At 39.4% G+C, this 19,710-nt stretch overlaps 1 protein-coding gene across 4 annotated transcripts in view; it reads right to left on the reverse strand.

The window, feature by feature from the left end:
- ARID1B (AT-rich interaction domain 1B) overlaps positions 1–19,710 on the reverse strand; it is a 326,306-nt gene that overhangs the window by 129,988 nt on the left and 176,608 nt on the right. For 2 of the 4 annotated variants that reach the window (XM_018919974.3, XM_018919973.3), the window contains exon 6: positions 13,717–13,758. The exons of the other annotated variants lie outside the window; for them this stretch is intronic. In XM_018919974.3, coding sequence (XP_018775519.2) covers positions 13,717–13,758 — 42 coding nt within the window. The remainder of the gene's footprint in view (positions 1–13,716; positions 13,759–19,710) is intronic. 4 annotated transcript variants of the gene reach the window in all.

Consider the following 19,710-nt stretch of genomic DNA (forward strand, 5'->3'; position numbering starts at 1 on the left):
AGTAATTTACAAACCAAATAGTTCTGCACATTCCTACCAGCAGCTGGGCCTCTGCCACAATGTGTGTGTGTGTGTGTGTGTGTGTGTGTGTGTGTGTGTGTGTGTGTGTACACACATATGCCTGATGATAATGTGATCCACAGGATTCTCTGTTCATGTATTTTGACTTTAAACTTGTGACTTCCATTTTGGCACAAAAATGAAGTGCACAAAACAATGGCCCAGAAGGAGCTGGAGTACCCAGGCTTGGTACTGGTTTGCTGCAGGGAGGAGTGCTGCAGTCACACCGAGCTTCTTCCAGCTGTGGAAGGCCCCATCAGCACCTGGCTAACAGCAGGCAAGGAGAGCAATTGGAGGGGAGCAGAAAATCCTGAGAAACTTTTTGCAGACATTACAGGAAGATTTAGTGCCCGGGTATGACATGAACCAACTTAAGAAAAAATTACAAGATCAGCAATTATCTCTTTTGAAGCCATGCAGAAATCCTGCCAAAAAAAGAGGAAAAAGCCCACATAACTAAACATAGATACGTAAGAAATAAAATTTTACATGTATATTTAAATACACAGCTTTGTCTATATATATTTTATATTTCTGCATGCATGTATAAAAAACCGTTTTTGAGTATTTTAATAGAAGCAAGTGCAAATTGATTTAAATTAATTTCTGAACATAGTGGAGAGCCAGCAGAGTAATTAACTATGGTATTTATTAATTACTATAACTATACCAACTGTCCCTTCTCTTCATCTCTCCAATAAAAACAACTCACTGCTAATCCACTACAGCTGCAGAAACTTCTATGAAATGCTAGTAATAAAATAGCTCCAGTTTTAGGTATGGAGGATCCATTACTGCCCTTGAATCATTTGTGACAGATTATAATCTTCAGTGAAGAATTTGATGTTGTTTCAACCATCCGATATCTCACTGGCACATGCTAGCACACAAAACATTTTTTAAAAATTACACAGCAATACAATCTGAATAGGGAATCGATCACTGAACAAGCTAAATCTGCATGAAGGAGGAAGACTGGAAATGTGGGATAGAGGTGGGAGGGTAGAATCCAGTGAGCAGTATCAGAAAAATGAACATATAAAAGGGAAAGGAGGAAGGATCATAGAAATGCACCTTAGTTGAAAAGATTTTTCCAATATCTGCTGGCACTTTCTTTTTATCTACCACTAGTTCCCTCTATTGCAGTCAATAACCTGAATGGGCATAAAATAGATTTTTCTCATGGTTTGGATCAACACAGGATATAAACCACAACTGAAACACGTTTCCATGTGCTAAACTCAGCAATAATTATTGTAATCCAATTGCCTGTATATAGCATACTTTGACAATTGAGGTGGTAGGCATGGGGAATACAGAGCAAGAACGAAGGTAGGAACATGTTGGTTCAGATTACTGCTTTCCAAATCTACTTTTGTTTTGCTGGTGTATTGTTAAATCCTTTTTGTGCTTCATAGGAAGCTACACATTTTGAAGACAGTTAGTCATAACAACTACTTTATTTTGGTTTTGGTTTAAAACGCCTGTGATTTGCACACCCTGACACCTGCTGATTTCATGCCCTGCCTTTTCCCATCAAAGCCTCTTCTTGGCTCTCCACACGAGAAATCTCATTTATCAAAATTCTGTTAGCGTAAGGGGAAGGGCTATGCTGAGCTGAGCCGTAGCCTTCATTAAACATGCAGAACATAAACTGCTGACACTAAGCACAGTCAACTTGCAGCATGGCAGAGGAGGGAGGAAGAAAAAAGGAAAAAAAAGAGTAATGAGACTGAAGGAATGATGTGATGGTGAAATAGGAATAAAAGTCACAGTTTTGCAAAGCATTTAAATCATACTGGAGTCAATGAGATTTTATCACAGACCTGAAGTTAAGCATGTGCTTAACTTTGCCAAACAGAAATAGATCACTAAATTATGAATGGAACAATCTATTTCTGCTCCCAGGAACACGGACACTTTGTTCCCCAGACCAGTCCCTCAGGGAATGAAAAAGGTGAGGGGTGAAAAATGATAACAAAATTGGAGAAAACAATCCCTTCTTCAACTCAAAATACTGGTCTGGATAAAGGAACCGTATGTTATATTTAACATAACAGGATTAAAAAGGTTGGTATCCATCATTTAGGTTCCAGGAGACAGAAAAGAGCAAGTGCCATTATGGTCATTAATTTCAACACGGTACCAAAGGCCAGGGCTCTGAATAAAAGAAAAATTTGTAAATTTGGAAGAAGCAAGCATGAGAACAGGAATGCATTAAAAATCAGAATTAGGGCTGAGGGCGAACAAAGTGGCTTTTTGAATTTTCACTTCACTTACTGTTCTTCGTATTTTTCCTCCCTTTAATTCTCAAAGATAGCTGTGTAATGCTGCCTACAATAGAAACTTGAATTTAATAGGCACGAAGCAGAAGGTGTGTAGCATTTTCCTCTGATCACAAGGAACAAGCACTTAGCTGTAAGAGATCCACAATGAGTCACTGCAGGGAGGAATCAAATGCATCACAGGTACATGCAAGCCTTTTTTATTATTATTCTACCAACTGAAAATGCATTATAACGTACCGCCCTAGGAAAAAAAAATCAATTTCAAACCACCTAGTCCTATAAAAATATATAATTTACCAATCATATATGCCTACATTTACACAGTTCAAGGAGAGCTAAGGTGGATGCAAGGCAGGAGGATGGAGCAGGAGATAGGTGGAGAGGGATGTCAACATTTCCTCTGTAAGCTTTTGTTGGTATTTATAAGTAAGATAATAATTCCAAGTTCAAATTGTCTCAGTACTAAAATGAATAACTTACCATCAAGTTTCTAAAAGAAGCTAGAAGTTATTTTAGCATTTCAGATATTATCTGAAAATAATATCATATTAACATTTTCTGATACTTTCATACCTCTTAAACACTTCTTCAAAGTCAATCTGGAAGTAAAGTACCATAAAATTAATGGCTGGATTTTGCCACCCTTTTCCATTCTGAATATCATCATATTCCACAGAGAAAGAACTTAGCTCTAATCAACTAACCCTTAGCATAGTATTAACTTTCCTTCCCTCTTTCAGGATTCTGTGTACATGCAGCTTTAACAGGAGAGCAGAAAGCAGACACACTTGCAGAAGGAAATGAGGCATGCACCTTGACTATTCCTCAAACTTGATTTCTGTAGTTTTTTAAAAAAATAAATGTATACATTTAACATAAATCAATAGCTGCTTTTATGTTGAAAATTTGTTGTTTGTCTCGAGGTCACTTATGAAATAGAACAGGACAGTCCAATTGTTCTATTTTCTCTTTCAACTTGTAAACAATGTGGTATTATCACCAGCTTTTTTAGCTTTTATTCTGGTCAACAAGGCGCTTCAGCCTGCCATATAAAGCTGAACACCACATGGCACCATTCAACAGTATATCTAGGTCAGCTTGCATTTTTAATGTGCTCCATTAGCTTTCCCTTGCTCACTGTATCAAGTTTGAACTTCTCCTTCTCACTTTTCAAACCTCTCTATAACTAAGCCAGGCAACACACTGGATCCTAAGAGTATTGTGATCACCTTCAATATTTGCTCCACCTGCAGTTCTAATCCTATTTCCTTAATTCCATGCTGTTTCCAAACCCAGCATCCCCCAGTTTCTCCTTCAGGATCCTTTTCCACAATACTGCTGGTAAAAAAAAAAAAAAAAAAAGAAAAAAAAGAGGTTACCTAAATAAAAAACCCCAATGCTTTACCCAGTGTAATTCCTTCCCTCAGTAGTATTTGGGGAATCTTAACAAGTTTGACCTTGGCAGCATTCTGCAAACACCATGGCTAAACAAACCTACAAGTTAATAAGCATATAAACAGCCTACATACCTACATTACTGTAAAGCTTTTGCAGAATCATATGTGCTATAATGGCATTTATATTTGTTACTTCAATGCAACAAAAACCAGTTCCACATGATTCACTTCATTACTTTCCTTCATAAACAGCAGTTAACTCACTTCTTTAAATACATTTATTAATTTTTAAATTAGCATGTATTCTAACTGCTCTTCCCACACATGATTTTAAGGTGTACATCCCTCCATCGGGGCACAGCCCTTGCCCAGGGACTGAAGTGGTAAAAGCACCCTAGATATAGATTACATGTACAAGGCAATCAGTCCATCAGTTCTGACACAAGGAATAGCACTGTGAGGAAGTTTTGCAGAAGGCTCAGGGAGATTCAAACACATCTTGATAACTAGAGGGTGGAACTGGATGATGGAATGAAAACAGACAGCCATGTTAAATTGAACGGTACAAATAATGCTTATTTTGCTTCAGATTAAAATGGTAAGGCAAGTTTTAGTAATGAGACTGTAAATTTATCTGTTGTCTATTTCATGTAGTAGCAAGGATTTAGTAGTGAAATCATAAAACACACAGAATGATTGTTACACTAGAAATCGGTCACAATAGTTCACATGTGTATAGTATAAAACAATGTAAAGCATTGCAACGGTATGAAAATCATGCCAAAATTATCTGTAATCTTGATCCTCCTATATAAAAAATATGAAAACACTGTATCATTAACTGTTCACCAAGAAAATCAAAGGAATGACCTAGAAACACAAAATTTCCCAGTGTCATCCTAATCTAATAAAATTATCTGTCAATATCCCAATTCATTAGAAAACCCCATCTCACAGGAAGAAATTCTTAAGAAGCAAACTGAAATAATTGAATCTTCAAAGTTAAAAAATTACGTCTTCTGTAAAAGAAATATATGTTCAGTAAAAAGCCCCAGATTCTGCATAATTGTCATTGTTGTTTCCTCTTGGAATCTGCAACACTCAACAGCACTTTTCCCAGCAAAGCACAGCTCTAAACGATGATACACACCTGTCCTTGTCTCAGGGAAAAAAACAGGGGAAATGAAAACCTAAATCACATCTGTCTACCCAACAACTTTCTCATGCTCCTCTCTGCAACTCCTATTCCTCAAACCTAGCATTAATTTTAACAAGCCAATTCTAAAATCAGGGGAAGAAGCCATGTAGCAGAAATCGGAACCTTTTCCATATCTGCATTTCATGCTGCTAAAACAGTATGCTATAAAAAAAAAGTGAACACATTAAAAGTAGCTTTATAAAAAAATAAATACTTGTGGGGTTTTTGTTGTTTTAAGTCCCAATGAGAATGGGAGCATGCTTTCTGTAGCAAAGTGGTGTTGGTTGCTGGAGGGCACGGTTCTGGTCCCACCAGTTGTACAATCAGGTAGAATTTACAGAAGAAAAAGAAATCTGGTCTAACTTGCTCACCTCATCAAGGAGGAACTGCAAACTATTTGCAAATATTCTGAACTGCTCTCTTCCCACCCTAAACAAAGAGACCACCTGCCTCAACATTTATTTAAAATGTGCAGGTATTTACAAGCAAACTTTGTGTTCTGATTGTTAGATGACTTGGTAAATCTGATACTCCCTCCAAGTTCAAACCAGCAGTGTAAATCAAAGGGGCCACACGGAACTGCAAAGGGCCCGCCTGATCCGGCAAGCATCACCCCCGTTTACATGTCAACAGGAGGCGGCTGAGCGAGGGAGGATGCTGAGCAGCACACCCAGCCAGACAGCTCAGGCACACCAGACTCAGGCTGCCTGAGTGCACCCACCAGTTAAAATTTAATGAGTAACAGAAGGAAGACTGAAAAAATAAATTCTTTTTCTCTGGGAGAAACTTAAGTCTCTGCAATATAGTGACTGGTCTTAAATGGTGGGTTCAAACCTTTGAGGAGATGCATATTCCCACCATGAAAGCAATACCAAATTTTGCATTCTTCTGACATTCTTTGAAGTTTGGAAAGGAAAAAAGCCATACTACAGACTGCCTCTTCATAAAAGCAGCAAGGAGAAATATGGATTGCTGCTGCTACTGCTGGTGCCACAAAAGCTGGATGGTTCAATGTTGCAGCAGTTCATTTGAATACAGTGGCAATCTAAATGGGCATAGGACCACCCAAAGAGAGATACTCATCAATCAGAAAAGCAAACTTAGTTGCCAAGCCTTTATTGTGAGGGTCTTGAAGCACCAGAACAAAGTGCCCAGACTACGGATACCCCGTTCCTAGAAGTGTTCAAGGCCAGCTTGGATGGAGCTCTGAGCAACCTCATGTAATTGAAAGGTGTTCCTGTCCATGACAGGAGGGTTGAAACTTGATGATCTTTAAAGTTCCTTCCAACCCAAACCATGATTCTTACTTACAGACATCACTTGAGCAGACAGTTGCTTTGAATTGCATATGCATCTTCTGAAACCTCCACACTGGTACTCTCAGAAAGGCAATGGGAGCTTTACATTCATATCAAAATCCAAAATGTGGCCACATTCACACCTTGATAACCTAAACCATGCAGTGCTGGAGAGGAAGGCTGTTCATCACATTTATGTATGTCCAAAATAAAGATGATGTAGGAAGGAAGACAGCAGTTTACATTTTCTTAGCACTAAATCCCAGCTGGTTGCAGGGCACGGGGCCAACCACAGGCCAACAATGTTCAAGGGTGCTGAGGAAGGCACGTTTACCATCTGTCCTCACTCCAGCTTGCCACAGAGTGCTTGGGAGCTTTGTAAAATAAATGTTACCACATACCCATGTAAACTGCCTAAGCCTAACCCTGAGGCCATCAGTATTTATTCTGCAAGCACCATGAGATGCTTCATGCTGAAAAGGAACATTAAACATGTATTTATGGCTAGCTTGGATCACTGGCAGAAAAAAGTAAATATCCAAGAAAGCCTGACGTGCTGTACACACACAGGGACATTGTCACAGGAGACAGGTCCTCCCCAAAGCCTCATCTTGCCTTGTCTTTCCAGATATTACAAGAGTGTGGGCATAGGGCACGAGGAGGAGAGAACCAACTCTTATTATGATCTTGACTTTCTGACAAGTGGGGCTTCTCAGCTAACATAGCTTTTTTTTTTCTCCTATTCTGTGTAGCATTTTGTCTTTTCTTCTTTATGCAGGATTGTTATGGAATTGTCCAGATCCACCTCCACAGCACAAGGAGGCATCACAATCTCCAGGAAGCCTACACTTTTTTCCATCCTCCCAAAGAGCTTTAAAATCTTCTTCATATGGGAAGTGAGACAAAGTTCCACAAGTGGGTGTTGTTTGGAATCACCCTCCATATTCAGGCTGGTTAGATACACTCCTCTATTGCCTGCAGCTCTCAGGACAAAGCTGGACCTCAATTAGGACTGTATGATGGATGGAAATGAACTTACGGCCATAAATCTCTTGATATACCTCCTAATTTGTATAAAACTAATTGGGGAAAAAAAACCCCACAAACCACAGAGGTATTTATTGAGACTAAACTTACCAGACACTAAGAACTACTGATTATGGAGATGAAATTTGTAAAACATGATCACGATTTCTTGGTTTTATGATTACTTGGACTGTCACAAATAGCACAGCAGTGATATGCACAGGTTGTTCAAAAAAAAAACCTGTTCAAGTCACTGCTACTCAGTCATAAATACTTTAAAACACTTTGATACATCTGTAAGGGGTCCCTAAGAATATAAAAAGAGCACCTTGTTCCCTGCTATAATGCCATTCTCTGCTCTTGGAAAACACCCAGCACGGAGGGCACTCAGGAGACTTCAGCAACCCCAAAACACAACTTTAACAATGAGTCAAAGAAAAGAGGTTGGAAAATCCTGTTAGTCATTTGAACACCTCAGGTGAAACAAGTCCACAAAGAAATGAAAAATAGAACTGGGGAAACTTGCAATCCTAAATCTCCTAGGAGTAGCAAAACAGAATTTACTGGAGGTTAATATGAGTATTTTTTCTAAGCTAAAACAAACCCAAAAACTTATTTGCAACTCCCAGGTTCCTATTTAAGTCAACAGTGCAAAGACAGATGTAAATGAGAACTCATTTTTCTATATTTTCCCATATACTAAGCACACACAGACAATCCAAGTGTCAACACATCAAGACAGAGATAATTCTGACCCTTGAAAACATTCTCTTCTGAAAAGGATTAATTGGCTTTAAAACAATTTAATTTGGCTTTGAAGATGCAACTGTTATTAGCAACCACCAGATGGCAGGAGCAAGGGCTGTTTCCAGTCTTCAACAAAAGAAAGCTGTCTTAAATAAAACAAGCATTAGAACATTTTTTATGTCTACTTTTTCTTCTCTTTCAATTGGTTATTTTCTTTTTCTTTCCAAGAAGTATTATTTAATGCAATCAAACTAATACATAAAAAAATAAAGAAAAACGTCTCTTGAGAACATGTCTCTCAATTTTATCTTATGCCATCTCCATCTCATAGCTCAAGGGTTCTGTTACAGATATTGCAAGAACAACAGTTTCTTTCTAGGTTTGCACAGTCATAACTCATAGTCAGCCACCAAATGTATTCCCTTTGATGTCCTATGCTTCAAACCAGGAAGCTGACACATAGCTACACTGTGTAGCTCAATTTACCCTCGGGATTTGAACTTCTGCTATCTGGGATATGAAAATAAGTAGACTACAAAAGATGCACCATGATGTGCTGATTGTTGCAATAATGCAGCATCTATAAGGTGGAGGAAAGCAAAACCCCTCCCCTAAAAGTATGAACCTCCTCACTGTGCTCAACACTCCCCTCCCCAAAACAACCCAAGACACCTTAATAAACTTGAGTAAAAGTACTATGTTTGAGAGGAAAAATATTTTAGTCCTGAGCACAATTGATTCTTAAAACATGTATCCTGTATCAGAGAAAGAACACTTTAAAAATGCAATCCAGCAGCACATACTTTAAAAGACTTAGGAGTAGACTCTCTAAACAACTTCCAGAGTTACTAAATTATGGAGACAAGGTCATCACTTTATGTTGTGTCATAAAACAAAAAATACTGCGAGTTCCACGAACAGTGCTGGAAGCTCCACCATACAGACACATCCACATCAGAAATACCAGCCTTGCTGTATTTCTTTGATAGAGCTGTCTCTCCATTATGCTGATTTCTCGATCAAAGAGAAAGCTTTACTCCTGTATTTGTCTTCCGCAAAGGAAACATAAAATCACTCCTACAGTGAACACATCCATCGGGAATGAGATTCTTTTTCCTCAACCCCACCAGCACACAGTCCCAGAAAAGAACAGGTGAAGCTCGCTCCTACTTCAAACCAGCGTGAGATGCAGTTGTGTGGTTAATTCTGCCTCTGTACCTTAGCAAACATGCCACTTGCAAAATATGAAAGGCTTTCTTCCCTGCCCCATTTTTAAATGACACCTGCAAATCACTAATCCAGTTGCCATTTATTTCCATATGTCAAATTACAATCTTAACTTGTGCAAAGCAACATAATAGTAATGATTAAGCCAATTACATCACAACACAGCTTAAAACGACACACAATGGAAGGATTAAAGCTCGCTACCAAATAAGAGAGTCCTGTTCTTGGTGGAGCTCCCCCACTGTGGGAACAGAAGTGTCTCTTTTCCTGTTGCACAAACTTGTGAGCCTTCTGACATGTAGCTGCTGGACTGCCATTAACAAACTTATTTATATTAATGCAGCGCTAAGCTGGGATCACTGCACCTCGCCATTAGCTGCGGAGGGCGGGCTCTGTGGCCAGCACTGCCAACAGGGCTGATGGCACTCCACAGGTCCACAGACAGGTTGGGACACGTGCACGAGGTGATCTCACCAGGCTTAACTGAATGAAGCCTCCCCTAACCTACACTATTTGGGTCAGGCGGATGCTGACAGTAAAAGCTTTAGGGAAAGGGAGGGAGAGCAAACTGAGAGCAGATATTTAAAAAGTCAGGCACCCTGTTCTCTAGTAAGGGCCAGACACCATTTGCAACCTGTATGAAGTGTGTGCTACTGCATTTGACACCATAATTCCAACTGATGCCAATATGCAGCTCCTACAACAATAAAATGTGGGTTAAATCTTTACATAATAACCAACCTTTCAGACTAAGATTTTCAATTCTACCTCAGGGATAAAAAGGTTCTAATGGAAATTGAGCATCTGAATCTCTTAGGAGGATTTAAAAAACTCACACACTCCTATTTTTATTTGTTCATTGCCTTGGTCTTTAAATGAGCATTATTCAAAATGGTTAAACATTTTACCTTTTACTTCTGCCCTGGGCACGGTTTTTTTTCCCCTCTTTCTTTTTCACATCTTTGTATTCCTCCTATTTTCTCTGCCATCTGCAAACACGGGTCCCATCTGCTAAATATAACTTCCTACTCAGCTACAATAAACACAAAATAAATTGGTACCGTTAGTATTTTACACATCATCATTAGGCTTTAGTAAGATTAATGGGACTCAAACAGTTTCCAACTTGGAAATACATTCCTGTGTGTTGACTGCAGACTTGGACAGATATCACTCCATCTATAGAGTAAGAGTTCACTCTTATTCTACCTTACTTTCTTGGCAACTACGGTTTTGAAGGAACTGATTACTATGTATTACTAATATGTAAGTTTATCCTCATCAGAATTTGAACAAACCAGGCATAACTGTTAAGCCTGTCCCAGATCACCTATCAGCTGTTCATGATTTGCTGCGTGGTCATTCCCCCTACATCTCTCCATGCATAACCACACATATATCACAACCCTTCTAAATATTGAAACAAAAGAATCAGTGAAAAGCTGGAAGGCTTTTTTTCTTTAAAAACAAACATGCATTCAAGCACACACACAAATAAATGTGTGTAAATTAAACTAAACACCACGTGTACCATCTTTGAAAGAGCTATTACAGCACACCAACAGCTTCCTCCTGTTAAATTAGTTGCACAGAAAGCTGAATGGGTTTACTTCCTTCTATTCAACCAAACAAAAGCTTTGGACAGCAATGCAATCAAATCTGTACATATTTATACTTATCAAAACCAACTTTTTTTAAAAACTGATTGAAAATGTGCTTAGATTTTTATGGCCTTTTAAACAGCACTGGTCTGACCTATACACAAAATTAAAATAAGAAGTTCATATTAAATGTAATTTTTACTCTAATAAATGCCTCATGTCCTACATTTGCTTGGGGAAGACTGTTTTCTTATTAATAGGTTGAGGAGGAGGAAACATTTTTAAGGACTGCTATTAATGGTTCGCAATTTGCACCTGCTCCATGCTTAAGGAGTAAAGACAGGATTTGGTACTTCAAGGTGCCTTTTCCCTGGATATTTTGAGAGTTTGACACAATTTCTATTGTTTTCATTTTATTTTCTAAAATAAGAATTATTTTGCCTAAATCAATATGCATAACTTGTATCAAAAGCATCCTGTAAATGATTTCTACAAACACTTATGAGGATGATGATCATCATCCAAGACAGCCATTCAAGGGGCACACTACATCAGCCAGATCTTCACTTTGCCAATGATAACTACAGCGAAGCTGAACAATGTTCTGATGCCTCATTCAGAACCTTTTCCTGGGAAACAGCCCCATTTGCTGCCAGTATGCATATTTACCATGAGACTGAGATCACGGAGAATTTAAGAATAACAAATGACATTGTACATTTTTTTAGTAGTCTCCAAATATCCTTTTTTAAAAGACACTATTCTTGTATGTATCTACAGGCAACACAGCCTGTCAACAGCCTAAAACTAAGTGGCATCTAAGGACAGGTGGAATGGATGCAATCAAAGGAAGAGTCATCCCCTGCAGCAAACTGTGCTTCTGCTCCTGCATACAGAGGGGGCCTACAATGTTTCAAGCTGAGACATATTCTACACCCAAACCCAAAAAAGATAGCTCCCCTCAACAGTCTACAATAGCCCTGGAGGAAAATTCAGGCTAAAAGCAGGTACCAAGGAAATCGCTGCATGGTGTAAATTTTTAACCTTGCATCCTTCTCAACTGTTAGGTGGCCAACTGTGTGATCATATAAAATTATTTCCTAGTTTATAAAATTAACTATTTTTCATTTTAAAAATTTTGATTATACACATTCTCTGTTAGCACACAAACTCATCTGTTAATGTAACAGAGACACTGGCATTTATTTGTCATTGAGACAGTAAGGAAAGCATCTCAAGGGAGAGAAGGGAAGAAAGTGCTTTTGCAGCACCTCCAAATAGACAGCAAAAATAAATTCTGGGATTAACAAGTTTTGGATGATACATTTAGCTTTCTCTTTGATTGATAAAAAGTACATAACATTCCTAGACATAGATAGTTCACTATAACATAAAGCTACTATTATAAGAGAGTTTAAAAGATCCTGATGGTTCTGAAGATGAATCTTAGGAAAAAAGATGCTGGGTACTCTGGACATTGATGGTCAGAGCTGGCAAGAAACTGAATTCAGTTCTGCAAAACAGAAGCTTAGCAACAGAAAACTCTTAAAAGTTTTTGTAATAAAAAGGAGTTTCGAAGGATGTCCATCAGGATGACAAGACATAAAAACACCTTGTAAATCTAGCCATGAAAAAAACTCAAAAGCCTCCTCCACAGTGCTTTTTTTTAGCTCTGAGAGTGACTGGCGAAAATAATCATCAGTAATATTTCTTTTTACCCACCTAGTCTGAAGGATTATGGAGATGAGCTCACAAGAGCTGACCCTCCAGGTTTATTAAATATTCAATGAATATTCTGTATGCTTGCTGGGTATTAACTAAAAATCAGAAAATACTGCAGACTACCATACATTATATACTTCAAATAATACCAGAGTAGTTCTGTTTGTTTTCTAATAATTTATTGAAATCACTTTATCACATATCAACATAAAAATGTACAATATAGACACAATGTAAATTCTGGCATCATGAATATTTACGTACTTTAAAAGCTTTTTTTTTCCCTTCTGGTTAATTTTGCTTATTGTATTCCAAATAGACCTGGAGAACTTATTTAATATTTTCTTGCTTTTCCTTTTTACCTTAATAGTAACAGCACTGCTATTTTTCCACCTGCAGTAGCATCACAGCATATGGGCCTTCAGCAGCAGGAAACTCTTCACTGTCATAATTTAACCTACTGTTCCTACAATCTCCATTTTCCCTTCCCCATCCACTCTTCCTGGCTAAATGGTTATAGCCTACACACAATCTGCCCTAATTAAAATCATCTGCTATTAGTGCTCAGTTAAAACAGTGGTCATCACCACAAAGCTCACTGGCCAAAGAAACAGGAGCACTAGGTAGGACACAGCCCATCCATGTAGCTGGCAGGTCTGAAGTTGTCTCTCCAACACACACACTATTGCCCGCCACACGCTGATCTACAGTTGAACACAGGGTGATGCAGCTGTTCAATGCACTACTTTCTACTCGAGATGCTCTGTGAAAAAGGGCCCGAACAAAGTGGCTTACTCAGCAGACTGCCAAGCAGACAACAAGTACAATTTCTGAGTTGCAAATCTATGGAAAAAGAACAAATTCAGCATTTGGGCAAGTCCAATCTTTAAAACTACTGCTAAGCTGACCTTACATGGGTCCACGTGGCTTTCTGCAAGTAAAACTTGCTCACAGGTTTTATACCAAGAAAAGGGTTAGGACAGCTTGTCTGCCATTTTCAGATTATCACACACAAGGGGAAATTTCTGAATTAATGGATGCAAGCCACAGGACCCTCAGTTCTCAGGCTGAAAATTGTCATTTTCTGTGGCATCACATCCAACAATTCATCTTGTGGGGACCTATATAATAAAACTGCACCAAACTACACACCTTGTGTCCAAATGTAGCATCCTCGGAGGCCAAGACTTCAACCTGAAATTATAAGGAGAAAGATAATTTCAAATTTAGCCACCACCAAGAACCTCTCTCTCCTGAGCACAGCACCACAGTTCAGGCAAAGAACTGATCAGTAAATGAAGGTGCCAGTCTGGATCAACCCTAGGAAACCTGCACATGATAGGATGTGCAAAACTAACAGCTGACAATAGAAATCCTCAAGTGAGGAAACTTGGAGAGCATCCCTTATAACACAAACAAGGTTTCTCCACCTGAATAACATAAAGAGTACCTGCCAGTGTCCCAGAATTTACTGTACTAGAGCTGGAACATTTTTCTCCATACAGAATTTTGACTACACCAAAAAGCTGCCTGAGCACAACCAGGATGATCTGCCATGGTAGGTCCCTGAAAAAAAAAAAAAAGCTGGAAACCCCTGACCTCTTCCCCTCTTGTTACCTTCTAAGCAGGCTTCTAAGTACTTCTGCACCAGCACCAAGTGGAACAGCAATAAGGGGAAACTCTGCAGCCAAGGTCTTGGTTGCAGGCTCCTGTCCTGTCTTGCACCAGAGAACTGTTTGAAAACTAGAATTCAGGGAACACAAGCTCCCCAGGCAAAGGCTGAGACCAACTGGCTGAGAGATACAGTGAGTGTTTGAAAGTCTGAGAAACACAAGCTGTCAGGCCATCGAGGGGTGCTCCAGATCAAAGCCCTTGCCTTGGCCCTACACTGGTTGCCACACTGGTGGCAAAGCCCTTGCTGGTTGCCACACACTGCCCAACCCTAGAGTTGATACTCGCTACACTGTGACAACGGGAACAGACGTAGGAAAGCAGGCACACCGATTTTTCATTAGACTCCTTAAAAATGCTTCACACTTCGGCACCTTTCACCTGAGAATCTCGGTCTTTTATGAATTCTAATTAATTAAGCTTCCCAATACACCAGTGAAGTCAGAAATGTCATCATCCCAATATAGAGGGAGAAGAGTGAGGCAGAAAGAGATTGAATAATTTTTTAGCAGTTATGTGCCAAGCCAGGGACACACTCATGGAAAGAATCCCAGATCTCTCCTCTCAGGCTCACAGTTTAACAACTAGGAAATTCTCTGTTTCTCTGATTTACATCGTATTTAGAATGCCTACTGCTGCATTATAATTTATACAACTAGTATAACTAATGTATCTAATCTCCAGTTTAACTTAAGAAGAGTGAAGGATTTAAAGCGAATCAAAGAGAAAAAATGAATGTTAAGTTTCACCCTGAAGCATGTTATAATGCCAGAGTTATAAACCCCTGAACAACAGGGTTTATAATGGAAAGGCTGATAAACTAACAATGATGGCAGCACTTAAATATATTTATGTCATGGTCTAGCAACATATGGTATTTCTTCATCTCTAAATTATAAAAGGGATGAGAAAAAAAAAAAAAAAAGTGGGAGGGAGATAAAGCATTTATAGGAACTAGGCATAAATGAAGAAAGTGAACCTGGAGTTACCCAGTTGTGACCTGTCCAGGTCCAACTAATTAGGAATGACAGTAAGAAGCTACTAAAAAGCATCTCATTCAATAGGAGGTAGGGAAAAAAAATCCAAGTAAATAAAATCAATCTGAAATGATATGATACATATTAGCTCCTTATATTAAGCTTCTAATCCTTTAGGCACTTTATAAATATTAAACAATCAGTCCTGGTGAGACTGATAAATATCCATAATATATTTTACAGATGAAGAAACAGACAGAGGGTTAAGTGACTTGCCCAGGGCCAAAAAGAATAATCAGCCATTGGATTGGAAATAACTGTATGACTACTTGTCACAATACAGTGCCCTGCTCAGATGCTCAGGTGGCTTCTGAAAAAAGTCATTCCACTATCAGAAGCATCTTGGTTAGGGTTAATGTGGTACACATCTGAAGTGTGAATGCTCATTTTCACTAGGCTTACTGTTTTGGTACAGCATCCGGTTACCACCACTAGATAGACCCCAAAAACTTTTTCAAACTTACTCAGTTTTCTCCATCCAGTATTATGTAGTCATATATCCCAGATGCTATCTACAGTCCCATCAATTCTAGAATCACAAAGGTTGGAAAAGAGCTCCAAGATCATCGAGTCCAACCTTTGATGGAACACAACCTTATCAACCAGACCATAGCACCAAGTGCCTGTTGTTTCTTGAAGACTTCCAGGAATAGTGATTCCACCAGCTCCCTGAGCAGCCCATCCCAACACCTGACCACCCTTTCAGCGCAGAAATTCTTCATGAAGTCCAACTTGAATGTCCTGTGGCAGAGCTTGATGCTATATCCTTCTGTTCCGTCCCACTTGCTGCCTGGGAGAAGAGGCTGACCCCCACCTGGGTATAACCTCAGTACCTTTCAGGTAGTTGCAGAGAGTGGATGCTTATTACTGTGCTACATTTCTATTGTGGAGATTCATTAGGGAAAAATGGAGTCATCTTTGTGCCACAGGGTTCTTCTCTGACTTCCTCCTTGAATCCATCAGAGATGCCTTGCCAGCCCCAGCCCATCTATCTCCTTTCCCTGCTGTCCTTTTCTCCTCCCTCTCCTTCCCAAGGGTCCCAGCCGGATGGACAGCTCCTGTCCAGGGCTGCCTGTCCCCTGCCCCGCAGAAGCATGACATGGATGGGACGGCATGGAAACCCTGCACCAACCCAGCACAGACCAGGAAGGGTTTTGGTTTGGGCTCTGCACTGCACTGCACCTGCAGAGAGGCCACCTCACATGCCAGGACCCCCACTGCAGAGCACAGGCATATTGTCAGCACCTGGGCTCTACAGAGGAAGCTCCTGCTCAGGGCCAAGAGAATGCTCACAACTGCCACAGCTTCAAAACACATTAATTAACACAATGACCAACACATGTGCAAAACTCAGTTTTAGTTTCACCAAGAAACTGAGAGGAAGAATAAACTGTGACATCAAAGAGTAAAACGGACACTTAAGCTAGTTTAACACACTCTTTAGTCTCTTTCACAGATAGAAATATTTTCTTTTATGCTTAGAAACATAAGGCTCACAGAGACAGTAAAATGGTTTGGAGTGAAGACAGATAACAATTCTAATTAAGAATGTTATTGAACAGGTCTGATAAAGCCAGCCGCTTCTGCTTTTTCAAGAATGATCACCCCACTTCTGTGATAATAATTGTCCTCACCTTGCAGATGATACAATGAAACATTCTCTGTATTCTTTGTTACTACTGTGTTTAACAGTGCCTTAGTCCTTTCATTTGGATTTTCACCTCCTTCTATAAAGAACAGTTAAACTAAGTAAGAGACAAGTAATGCTGACACCGTAACATACACAATATAAAGGACTAAAACAAGATGTGGGACTAGATGAGGTTTTCTGCACGCTGAAACCCACAAAAACAAAATTAAACAAAACAAACAAACAAATAAACAAAACAAAACAAAAACAACCAACACAAACCAAAAAACCCAAAAAACCAAAATGCATTACAACCTAGGCTGAGTGGACCCCCCTCTAGTGGGAACGCTCGTGTACTTCAATCAGCACCCACACCACCTCAGCAAAAGAGAACATTACCTTAAGAATCAGGCAAGCACCATCTTTCTCTTAATTGCTTTCAGAATATATCCCTTCCATTCCAATACATAAAAAAATAAACAAGACATTCATAATTGCTTTAAGATAATCTGATGTTAATTAAGAACTTTCCATTATATACCTATTTGTGGCAGCTAAACATTTTTTATTTTAGTTGACTGTTCTGAGTGCGTACACATGTAAATATCTTGGGTAGGTGGAGTGTTTTTCTTTTACAGTGAAAAATTCACTGCATGACTAAAAAATGCAGACTTGATTCTTAAATGAAGCACTGTTGATTTCATGCACATATTTATATGTGTATCAGATACAGCAGCTTTCCCCTAGGCACTGCCCTGAATCTTTGCTCCAGTCTACACTTCCCGCTCCTTCAAAATACAGTGCTACAGTTGAATGCTGTTTGCCCCCTATTTAATTTCTATGTAAAAGCAACTTTTGGTCACTGTTCTTTGGTTAGTTTTTTCCCAGATTATCTAAAGAACGAAACAGCCTTTTTGCTTCTAATTGCACAGTATCCTGCAATTCAGGGCTAGAAGGCTATTGCCAGTGGTAAGGGGTAAATGAAGGGGTAGTATTCTAGGGAGTGTGTGTATCAACCATACACTGTGGATCAATTACACAAGACACAATTTGTGGTTCAAGCAGGAGTATCCCACAGCTGAAGCACGCCTCTCCTGCCTGGGCAGCTGACCCTTCCTACAGCTTGCTCCCCACTGCTGCCCTCAGTCTGAGTGCAGCCTTCTGGGGCTGCCCAGGATGGGGTCCAGAAATCTCCCCAGTGCCTGACAAGGTGAACTTCCCATCTCCCTGCACAACTTACATGGTCTCTGAAAACGGACACCTATGGCCCAGACCACTACTGCTTATGTAGTATTCTATGATTAAATGGTCGAATAGAACAGCATTTAGTATTTTTTTGTAAGATGAAAGAATTCAAAAACATCATGTCAGCCAGAAGGACCTAATGAGTAACGTGTGGAGTACCCTGAAACAAGATGGGGTGTAGCCTTGAGTCTCTTTTTGTCAGAAGTAATGAAACTTTGTCAGTAGTTCTATTTTGCTTCTCAATAAATGACTCATACGGATCCAGTTCAACAAAGAATATTGCATCGTGACCAAGAGACTTACAGTAAATTACACACAGTCATTTTTACCTCCCTGTCAAAGAGAAAAGGAGTTGAAACATAGATAGAACCCTTGAGGCGCAATGCTGAACATGGCTTTTCTGGAACAAAGTTGTACAACCTAGTGATCAGATGACACAAAGAATATAATAATTTGTTCTTCTTCAAAGCCATATTCAGCATTGGTTCAGTCCTCAGCTCAGCCCAAGACCTTCTTGGCTCATCAAGAAATTGTTTGAGATAGGATTAGGTGAAACTAAGCAAGAGTCATGAGAAGTGGAAACTATTAAGAGGAGGAATTACAGCCACACTTAATGCCCAGACTGTTATCCAAACAACGGAATATGAAATACCAAGTACACAAGGACAAAATAACTAACTCACAAAAGGCAGGGGTTAAAAAAGCCCTCTCCATTTGAAGGAATCTGAAAATAAGCATTAATAATAATTTCTGATGCATGCTGATTCCCATGTAATACCCTGTTAACATTCATGCTAAGAAGGATCATCGATCTGCGTTTAACTACCCAGGCAAAAACTTCCAATGCAGCACACACTTAACGCTGCTCTGAGACTTGGGCTGGAGCTCCTCGGACTTCACCCAATGGAGCTACTATTTGCAGCTGGCAGGTGAGGGGGTTACAGCTATTCTGGCAAGGGATGCAATAGAATGGAGCAGCTCTGATCAAGACAAAATATTTTATATGGGCACTTACAGTTTCTGCGGTTCACACATGAGAATTTGCCCAGCTGGCTGCAAATTTTATAGGCTTTCTATTGTCATTTGTTTGACATTATTATTCTAGGAAAACTATAGCACAGGGCTTCTCTGATACCTAGAGGGTTTTTGCCAACTGCCTGCTTACTAAAAAGGCATGCCTCTGGCTCTTCTAAAATATGCTCAAAACAAAACAAATATGTAAGTCAATACTTGCATTTTGCAATACTTTTGTTTTCCCTGTTCAGTAATGATCAATCAGTTTAGAAAGAACTCTTTTTCCTGTGATAACAAAATCTAAAAAGAATGAGGAAAGACAGGTGCATCCTCTTGAATTACTACTGCCAAATCACCTTCTTGCTGTTGGGGAGCACTACTTGATCAATCGTGCCAAGAAAAAAAACACATCAGAGTGTCCAATTCAAACTGTGTGGTTTTGTACCCACTTTGCCCTCTGACTTATGCAGGACTTGGTGGTGACTTTTTCCACTCCTGGGGAGGGAGAGGGTCTGTAGTTCCAAGAACTCAGTGGGTCTCACTAGCCCA

The sequence above is a fragment of the Serinus canaria genome, chromosome 3 (assembly GCF_022539315.1).
Source record: "Serinus canaria isolate serCan28SL12 chromosome 3, serCan2020, whole genome shotgun sequence".
Classification (NCBI taxonomy): Eukaryota; Metazoa; Chordata; class Aves; order Passeriformes; family Fringillidae; genus Serinus; species Serinus canaria.